The sequence below is a fragment of the Mus pahari genome, chromosome 16, assembly GCF_900095145.1.
Source record: "Mus pahari chromosome 16, PAHARI_EIJ_v1.1, whole genome shotgun sequence".
Classification (NCBI taxonomy): domain Eukaryota; kingdom Metazoa; phylum Chordata; class Mammalia; order Rodentia; family Muridae; genus Mus; species Mus pahari.
The window spans coordinates 28794659-28805350 of record NC_034605.1 but is presented as its reverse complement, the minus strand read 5'-3'; the positions used below and the strand labels follow the sequence as shown (position 1 = coordinate 28805350).

At 44.5% G+C, this 10692-nt stretch overlaps 1 protein-coding gene across 2 annotated transcripts in view; it reads right to left on the bottom strand.

The window, feature by feature from the left end:
• Positions 1-7937: 7937 nt before the first annotated feature.
• Positions 7938-10692, bottom strand: part of Kiaa0319 (KIAA0319 ortholog) — a 59698-nt gene continuing 56943 nt past the window's right edge. For both annotated transcript variants that reach the window (XM_021215830.2, XM_029547283.1), the window contains exon 21: positions 7938-9673. In XM_021215830.2, the coding sequence (XP_021071489.1) occupies positions 9495-9673 (179 nt within the window). In that variant the 3' untranslated portion in view covers positions 7938-9494. The remainder of the gene's footprint in view (positions 9674-10692) is intronic.

The following is a 10692-nucleotide window of genomic DNA, read 5'->3' as shown; positions in this document are numbered from 1 at the left end:
AACAATTTAAGTGAGGAAAATCTAGGTCCTTGTAGGCATGGCTCCCATCTACCTAGAAGTTTATTCCCAAGAGGCAACGATGGAGCTCCCAGCTCCATGTCCCCGTCTGTGCAGAGAGCCCACTGGCATACTCCGTGGATGTTCTGTGAGACATCAACAGGAATTGATAGCAGAGCTAGCTGCTGTGGTTCCTAAACACTAAGTCCCAAGTCACTGGGAACTTCAAATAAGGATGTCATGGTTCTTAAAGTCCCTGAGCAGAAGAAGAAAGTAGAAGAGTCTTTGTCCTAGGGGCTCCACCCAAGTGGCAAGAATCACAGCTCAGGACGTTCATAGTCCGTTTCTTCTATTCTTCTGTATAGTTGGTTTCTACCACATTTTCTAATTAAAATTTTAAATTTTATGGACATGGTATTTTTCCTACATGTATATCTGTGCACCACATGCATGCTGGTGCCCTCAAGAGGCCAGAAAAGGGCATTGGATCACCTGGAAATGGAGTTATAGATGGTTGTAGTCCGCCTTGTGGGTTTGGGGAGGCGAACCCTGGTCCTCGGAAGATAGGCAGCCAATGCTCTTAACTTCTGAGCCATCTTTCCAACTCGGACATTTCTAATTTCTTGAGATTTGTGCCCATCTTTTTTTTTTTTTTTCAATTAAGAATAAAAATGCCTTGCTGGTATTTTGTAGGAAATGAATATACCCACTGAATGTGAACTCATTCCAAATACACGTTAAACAGTGTCAACCAGTGGGTTCCTGGACTGTGTGGCAAGTTTGTACTTTTTGTGTGTGCATGTTTGATTCACTGGGTAGATCACTGGCCCACACATTTGTTACAATAAATGTAATCAATTTTTGTAACTAAAATAATGGGGATGGGTATCGGTGGTAAAGTATACCCTTAGCATACTGGAGACCATGGGATTAATCATCACCAAAAAGTTAATATGAAAGAACATCTTAGAAAAATGCTTTTGGGTTATGGGAAGACGATGAGTTTGGTTTTTGATATTGTTTTTAAACAGGATCTCCTGTTAGCCTTAAACTCCTGGGCTCAGATGATCCTTAGCTTCCCAAACATTTATAACTATAGGCATGTTGTCACCAAATCAGCTAAGAGTAGATTTTTTTTATTATTATTATTTTTAAGGGTGTTTGAGTTTGGGCCTCATGTAGTTCAGGCTCACCTGGGAACATTCCTGTCCCGCTTCCTGTGTTGGGATTACTCCTGCTACCATGCCCAGCTAAGGAGTGTTTTTTGATGAACCTTTGTTACTGCTCCATAAGATATGTAACAGGTGGGATTTTTTTTTTTTTTTGAAGATGTCTATACAGTCATGTAAGGACAAGGCTTAGTGAATCACACAGTCTGTGAGCCAGATCTGACCTGCCACCTGATTTTGTATAACTCATGAGTTTAAAGTGTTTTTTATATATCCCAATGGATTGGGGTGGGTTAGAACTGTTATTTCTTGAAATCTGAGTGAATAGCCTCAGTGCCCCCATGCCTGAGCAGCTGTGCTGTGACAGCACGGCCTGCAGAGCCTAAAGGACCGCCCTCATCTATACCAAGTGGGAAACACTGGCCTCCCCTATTTATGAGGCGTTATTTTATTCTATTAAGCACCTTCTGTGAAAAGGGCCCGTTTTCTGGGCCTTTGTTACCAGGACTTCTTGGCAGTACTTATCAACTCAAATGACACTAGCCTGATAATCATCGTGTCTCCCAGGTAGTGGGGCTCATTGAAAGTGTCAGAGTTCATCAGTGTTTTACATCTGAGGATCTTTAAGCAGGGCCCCAAAGCAAGTGTTTGATTCTTTGTATCTTTGTTCTTCTGGACTTGAGGGAGAATAAAGATCAGACATACAATGTAGACAAGCCTAGTTTGTGATGTGATGATGTCCCGTGGGCTGTCCTCTCTGAAGGCTGGATCCCAGTGCTATAGTTACCCCTGTGCAGCTATTTCAAAAACAGAATTTTACTTGAATACTTAATACTGTGATTGTCTCATGCCATACTTTGTGAGCCAAATCTCATGAGTTGTTGAGAAATCTGCATTGCTCTATAAACATGTAGACATTGCTTCATTTTTCTAGTGTGTGACATTGCGTGATCAACATAGCTGAATCTCATTAATAAATGTTTAACAGGATTTCTTATTTCTGAGTTAAAGTGAGTGGCTGTGTTGTTTTTGCCCTTTTCTATACCAGATCATTGTTGACGGCTTTTTTTTTTTTTAAATGGTTTCAGTTTTAACTGGATAGTGTTAGATCAACGTGGATGTAAAATTATACTTCCTCACCAACAAGCCCCAGATCAGTGAGGATCTCCTGCTGGGAGCTGAGCTATTAGCACTTGCACTTCAGCAACACCACCGGGTCCAGACCTGTGTCTTAGTTTGTCAAGAATGCGCAGCTGTCTAAGGTCATGCCCCAGCCCTCTCCAGTCTGTTTTCTACACACTCCACAGTTAGCCACTTTTTCCAGTCTTTTATTTTACAGAGAAGTATGAGGAAGGCATTTTTCTGAGCCCCTGGTATCCAGATCCCATCCTGGGATACGAATGTTAACACTTGTCTGAGTACATTTTCTGTTGCTAATAACACAATACCACAGCTCGGGTAAGTTGTATCATTTTGGCTCATGGCTCTGGTACAAGGTCAAGGTGATGGCCTTGCTAGCAGAATCCCTAGGTGGTATAGAGCATAATATACAAAAGACCTAAGCAAATTGGCCTCTACAGTAGAATCACCCCTAAAGCTCCACTGAATTCCTGGGTGGTTGCATTGGTGAAGGCAAAGCCTTAATCAGCTATGGAAAGGGCCCGTATGACCCTGCCTCCTGGGCCTACAGGTGGCCAGCTCCTCTCAGGAGTTCTCCACTAGGTGCCTCCAGAAACCCTCTGTGGGGCTTAGTCACCAACACCGAATAACACCGGCTTCATTTTAAACCACTCTTAAAAGGGCTCATCTCTTCCTACATTCTAGAATTTGAGGGTTAGGAGTTCAACGTACAGATTTTGCCCCCAGGGTCCCCTGTGCCCGGTGAAACCGGCTGTCTTCAAATTTCGACTTGGAATGTTGACCCAAGCTTTCCCTCCCCATCCCCAACGCCCAGAGAGTCCATTTAAGGAGCAACAGCAGTGGGAACTCCAGGCAGAGCCTTGACCAGGGTTGAGCAGAGACCAGGACGAAGAGGGCAAGCTCCCAGGCCTCAAGGTTGGTCCTCGCAAGTCCCAGCTGAACATGATGAAGGCAGGAGGGTGGAACTGCTTCACAAATCAAGACAGAAACGGTTGGCTGTGGGCTTCATGTACTACCTCAATATGGAGCCTGCAGCCTTAGCTCCCAGACCTGATGGTTTCGCCCATTGCAGAGTGCACAGGGGACCGCCTCTGAGTGGCAACTGACAGAGGCACAGACAACCAACCCCCCCCCCCTTACTCTGCTCTGTGGCTACTAAGCTCCTAGTGGGGCTTTCTTCCCAGGGCGCCACAACAAAGAGGACCCTGGGTGATCCCCCAGGGCCGCTCAGAGGGCCTCCTCCAATCCCTGACTTGCTGATGAGTTCAGTAAGATTCAGTTGATGAGGGTTACATTAGTCCCGAGGACAGAGGCCAAGCCAAATCCCAAGGAACCGGAAACACAGCCAGACACTGGCATGTCCATAGCAGGAGCACTCTCCTTCACATGTCGGGCGGTCCACAGACCTCTGCTCTCCTCCGGGGAGTCACTTCAGCCATAGGAAAGCAGAACGCAGGAGAGCCAGAAGTCTCTTCCTCTAAGAAAAAACGAAGTGTGTTCTGGGGCAAGAGAGGAAGCTGACCTAGAAAAGAAAAGGGGCGGAGCATACATAGTTAGACCTTTGAAAACATTTTTTTTTTAAGTTTTTGTTTTCATGAGGAAAAAAAAAATGTGTTAATCAGCTATCTGTCACCGGTCACAATACCTGCGATTTGATGAATTTACAAGAAGGGAGAGTCTATTCTGACTCACCGGTCTAGTCCGCCGCTTTGAGCAGCTTACTTTGTTTGGGCCCCGGGGCCCAGAATGAGCATCAACAGAGCTGGGCTGAGGAAAAACGGCTCCCAGGGCGGGTGGAGAAGCAGAGCGAGGAAGGCACGCACCCAGTGAGGTCACTTCCTTCCACCGGACCCCACTTCTTAAAGCTTCCAGTGTGTTCCAGCAGTGGCGGGGCTTGGGGATCAAGTCTTTGAACATATTGGCCTTTCAGGGACATCTTAGATCCAAACAGTGGCCGAAAGTCATTGTCGTTGGGATGATGTGTATTTGGTCCATTTCCCTTTCAAAAACTCAGTAAAATAAAGAACTCTTCAAGATGGTGATGATCAGGGAGACTTTTAATTCCCAGACCTGAGGAGTAGCACTCCGGGTCTCAGAACGGGACCTCCACAATTTACCCCAACGAAATTGCTAAGAGACTGATGGAGACAACTTCGTGGCGGAGGAGGTCCAAAAATGAATACATACAGCATCAATTCTACAAAACTAGAAATTTCAAGGACGTCTGGTAGTGCGGTTTAAGGGAAAGTGTGTCTATGAAGGTTGCACAGAATCGTTTAGGGTGACATATTCATTAGCTTGGTTACGGCGACAGTTCCAGGGCATGGCCATACATCAAAATCTATCACATTATACTTAGTATGTGCAGTTTATTCTAAGTGAATTATTTTAAAATTCACGTTTTTAAAAATGACTTTTCCCGCAGTTCTGTGAGCTGAATTTAGGTTCCCACACATGTAGGTAAGCCCTCTGGGCTATATTCCTAGTTGTAAATTGTTTATATATATATATATATATATATATATATATATATATATACTGTTAAGGCTGTGCATGGTGGCATAGGCCGGAAGAGAAAGAGAGACAGAGAGACAGAGAGACAGAGAGAGAGAGAGAAGGAAAGTTTGCAGCAGGGGACAGAATGTCCTTTAATAGTGATAGAAAGCCACTGAGCTGAGTGAAACTGGTCAATTAAAGCTGACAGTCCTCAAGAAGGACCTGTGAGTTTCAGAAATTGTGTTCGTTTTCCCAATATAAATACAGATAATAATAGTTTTAGTCTTCGTTCACTTGGGTGTTGTGTGTGTGTGGTTTTGTTTTGATTTGAGACAGGCTCTTTCTATAGAGCCTGGCTGTCCTTGAATTTACTATGTAGACCAGTTTGGCCTTGAACTCACAGAAATCTGCCTGCCTCTGCCTGGTTCAGTGCTGGGATCAAGGGAGTATGCCACCATACCTGGCTAAGTGTTTTAGTCTTTGCAGACAATCCCTATTACAGTCTCTTTAAAACCTTTTTGTGGGCTGGAGAGATGGCTCAGCATTTATGAGCACTGACTGCTCTTCCAGAGGTCCTAAGTTCAATTCCTAGCAACCACATGGTGGCTCACAACCATCTGTAATAGGGATCTGGCTCCCTTTTCTGATGTGTCTGAAGACTGCGACAGTGTACTCACATACATGAAATAAATCTTTAAAAAAAAAAAAAAAGTCTGTAAAATAAGAGCAGCCATGGGGTCATTCATACATAAACACATGGATGATCATGGTCCAAAAATTTTTTACAGACACAAATTTGAAATTCATATTAGGCATGTGATCAAAACATTTCAATTCTTTTTCCAACCATTTAAATCCTAAAACCCAGAGCTAGCTCAGTGGTAGAGCCTACTATACACCAGACTCCAGGCTTCTATCTCCAAAAAGAAAAAATGTTACAGTAAAAACATAAAAAACCCCTTTTAGCATGTGCAGCATCAGAAAACAGTGAACAGTCTCCTGGTCCATCTCTGGGGACCCTCTCTAACAGAGAGAGGACCAGAGGACCAGAGGATTAAACGGTCCTCCCTGATCCCTGGCAGGTTGCCTGAAATGACTGTTCTCAGCAGATCTCTCTCTCAATGTTAGAGGACATTCTGTCCTTCGCTGGAGAGGCTTGTAACTGGCAGCCGTGCAGGTAAAGTGTGTAGATTCAGGCCAATGTCCCTTGACTATAGTCCCAGATTTAGCTACATTAGCAGAAGCAAAATATATTTCTCCTTCAAAGAAGAATTTTCCTTAGATCAGCATATGTATGGAATACAAGAATCAACACCTTGTCAAAACATGTGGAAAATACTACATTTAAACGAATAAAATCAAGACTCAGAATCCAGGATATCTTGGTCACATTAAAAAAAAAAAAGGTCCTCTTCACCATGTGAAGTGTTGAGAAATACATATTTTTAAGTTACAATTGTGTGTGTGTGTGTGTGTGTGTGTGTGTGTGTGTGTGTGTGTGTGTGTGCATACACGTCCAGATATTGTGTGTGGAGGCCAGAGGACAACTCTGGGGTGTTGGTTCTTTCCGTCTACCCTGTGCATCCTGGGAATCAAACCTAAGTCTTCAGGCTTGGCAGCAGGGGTCTTTCCCTGCTGTTCTGTGTCACCATGTTCTTACTTCACTGGATGGTGGCTTACTGATGGGGACAGGTCTGTACCTGGGCTGGCCTTGAATACGGTATGTAGCTGTGGATGGTGACCTCGAACTCCTGATTTTCCGGCTCCCACCTTCTAAGTGCTAAAATCATGAGTGATGGCTGTTCCTCATTGTGTGTCTTTTTTTTTTTTAAGATTTATTTATTTTATTTATATGAGTACATTGGTTGTGAGCCACCATGTGGTTGCTGGGAACTGAACTCAGGACCTCTGGAAGAGCAGTCAGTGCCATTAACCGCTGAGCCATCGCTCTTTAAGGTGTTTTAAACACACTCAGTTGCGGAATGCTGGCATTTGAATCTTTTTCTAAAACAGTAACGAGTTGTGCGCTCAGCCTCTGAGCCTTATAAAATGCTCTCTCCCACACGCTACAACAGTTTCTCAACCTGTGGGTTACAACCTCCATAGCAGTTATCTATCAGATAATTGCATTACAATCCATAACAGTAGCAAAATTACAGTTATGAAGAAGCAATGAAATAATTTGTAATTGGGTTCACAGCAGTATGAGGAACTATATCAAAGGGTCTCAGAATTAGGGGGGCTGAGGACCACTGCTTGTTTTTCTCTGTTTATCAATAGCTCCTAGAGTCTTCAGGACCCAAGATCATTATTTATAGACAGAGCAAGATGGAGGCTGAGGGGCTAGCCTACCCCCTTTTTAGTCCCCAGGGAACAAGTGGGTCACAAGACAGGATCCATTTTCCAGTAACCATTGTGATGTTTCTTTCTGATTCACTGTAGATTCAAGGATCTTTTGTGATGGATGGATCAGAGAGACCAGGCTGAGGTAGCCAGGGACAGAACCAGCAAACCCACTGCACACCTAGAGGGAAGGTGGCTTATAGCGTGTTCCAGGGGAAGACACCAGGTCCATGGCCTCCCATGTCCTTAGCTTCCAGACACACTCGAAGCTTTCCTCATCATCCTAGCAGCAGAACTTTCAGGGGTCTAGAAGGTTCTCCAGGATTTGCCCTCCAACATGCCTGGACTTCATTCATTGGGAAGTGGCTCTCCGCACTCGATTCCCAGACCCACCGCTGACTCTGACCCTGGGAAAATTACTTATGCTCTCTGGACTTTCAGTGGGTGTCTATGACATAGGAACACTTTCTTTCAAGGTTAACTGGAAAGGTCAACTAGGAGTGATGCACACTGGTGCACATAAAACAGCAGGGGTCACAGGCTTCAGCACCATGCTCTATTGTTCTAACTTGGGCCGGATTCTCTGTGCCAGAAATGTCCAGTTACCCACGAAAATAGCATCGGCCTGGTCCCGTGGATAGGGAGGATTCTGTTTATGGAGCTAAATACTAGTGCTAAAAACAAAACAAAAACAAAAACAAAAAACACTGTTCTTCTAATATTATAGATAATATTGAACTATGATAGACATAAACATATTACTTTTAAAATAAAAGTACATTCCTATACATTTTAATTCAATCATTCCACCAGTAAAGTATAATATAATACACTGAGCCCTCTGATTTTTTGGGGGGTGGGTCAGTTAACTATAGCTCAGAAATAGAAAATTCCAGAACAAACAATTACTAAAATTTAAGTTGTGGGTCTAATTCTCCTTACTTTTTATTTTTACACATAGGATCTCAAATAGTCCAGGCTGCCCTCAAACTTCTTGTATAGCCAAGGCTAGCATTAAATTCCTGTTCCACCTTGCTCTCCTTTCCCAAAGCTAAGACTACAGTACTGACTCTTCCATTCTCTATATGCCAAGGGTATTGCCAAGGCCTTGGGGCCGTGGGCACCTGGGCAACTACCATAAGTCAGTCAACATCTCAGGCTGCAATTAGCTCCAGTCCATTGCTCTGGGTGCTGCTTTGTTGGTAGACCTTGCATAATTCCCTTTTATGTGCTTGAGTATTTCGCTCACAGGTATGAACTCTGTACATTCTTCCTGCTGCTGCCGCCACTGCCGCCACTGCCGCTGCTGGAGGCCAGAAGAGGGCACTGGACCCCTGAAAGTGGAGTTCTGGACAGTTGCAAGTCAGCCTGTGAGAGTTAGGAACTGAACCACAGTCTTCTGCAAGAGTAGTGTGGTCTTATATATAGCCATTTCTCTAGTCCATTAAGTAAGTTTTTAAGCATAAAGGATGAATGTTCTGTCCAGTTATTTCAATGGAAAGTCTCTGTAGGAGCTGCCCAGAGCATGGTGACCACATCCCCCTCATTAGGAGCACATTTCAGGGCTTGGGAATATGTCTGTGGTCACCGAGTCCTCCCCCTTTTCCAACAGCAGTGCTACAGTGCATATTTAGTTAAAGTTACAATGATAAGCAATCAGTTTGAAAGTCCACTAGGGCTGAAAGACGCCCCACTGTGGTTTCTTTTTCTTGGAGAAAGTAAATGAGAAAAATGTTAAAGGCCTTCAACATTTAACCTGAGGGTCCTTCACCCCTTCCCCATCTCTATTGCCTCCTGTCCTTAGATTCTGACATTTCCTTAGCTCCTGACCTTCTAGCTGGCCACAGCTGGCTGCATCACAGACAGGAAGCTATACACAGAAGGTTCCTGCCTCAAAGATGAACTGCAAGCTGATCCTGCAGGTCCTCTGGAGAAGTCGTTTCTGGAAGGTACTTAGAAGCAGTCACAGCTTCTACAGAGCAATCAACCCTCCTTAACTTGCCTTTCCTACAGGGCTATATAAATAGAAACGGGTGCTCCCCTAATCTCATCATGGACAATAAATATAACAAAGTGTCTGCTAGAGAGACACAAAACTTTTCAGCAGACGCAGCAGCAGAGGTTTTATGCACCCCTTTTCTCTATTGACAAGCATCAGTTGAATAAGCAGGATTTTGTTTTGTGTCTTGAAAGTTCCAAGAACCCGGGTCTTTCTATGTGGAGCACAGTGCAAGACCCCTGGGGAGGGTTGCCACTGCACTGTGGCAAGCAGGAGTCAGCTTTTGTGTTTTAACTCCCACCCATCTGGAACTGAGCCACAGGTTCACAAGGTCCCTCCACAGCAGCCTGTTATCTGTCCTTTGAGTAATAACCGAAGGAAACTCCATTTCTGGCACAGCCATTCAGGGAACCCTTCAGGACCCCTCTCTCCATCCTCTCTCGGCTGAATAGCGTGTCCTGGTCACTTTCAAACTCAGACTCCGACACCATCAGACTGGAGTTGTGCTCCGTGCTCCTGTGCTTGATACCTGGGGAGAAGCAGGAAGAGCATGAACACAGGCAGCGCTTCCCTCTCGGGGTTGTCCTTTTGTCTGTGTGCTCCCCAGTGTTCCAGGGAGGGCTGTGGATTGCCCTCTGACCAGCCTTTAAAGCTGTCCCTTGCATGGCAGGTAAGTTGGCATGACAGAGGTGTCAGTCAACCTTGAATTTTAATTCCAACTATGACAAGATTCCTAACCTCTTCTCACCTTCTGGAAGGTGACAAAGCTCCTACCCATGGGTCTGTGGAACTATGACAAGATACCTAACCCCTTCTCACCTTCTGGAAGGTGACAAAGCTCCTACCCATGGGTCTGTGGTGAGGACTGGATGAAAATGCACCTGTGAAGCCCTTCGCCCAGCTTAGTGCAATGTGAGCTCTCAACACATAAAGGCTGCTATGACTTTGAAGTTAACCCCACTAAATATTTTTGATAGATGATTTGAATTCTGGGGGATCGAAACAAAGAAGAGGATTAAGATACGATCCCTACTGGGCAGCCAATTATTGGGCAGGGAGACAGAGGCAGAACCTTAGATTTCCCGGGCAAGAGAACCAAGAGAGAAGAAGTTTTTAGAATCCCCTTGACTAAATAATAAATACCAAGCCCAAGAGCTGCAGGAGAGAAAGCATACAACAATGTGAGAATTGGGGAAGAGTGGTCCAGGGGCCGCTCCCCTGATTGGGTCTGTAGTAACAGAGATGAAATATATAATTTTAGTAAGTAATAATTCAGGAATATTGGAGGGGAAGTGTTAGCAATGTGTATGTAAGTTTGTGAGTGGCCCAACTATTGAGCTGCTTAGGGCATATTAAAAATGAGGTTGAATGTGTATGTGTCTTTCATTTGCGAATCCAAAACATTTCGGTGGGTAACAAGGAGCGTGCTTGTACCCACTGGAGAGTTTAGAGTGGATTAACAAAACCACTGCTTCAAATACCCTTATGAAGAAGGCATAAGAAAAGACTGGAGACAGTACTCAGGAGGCAGAGGCAGGCAGATTTCTG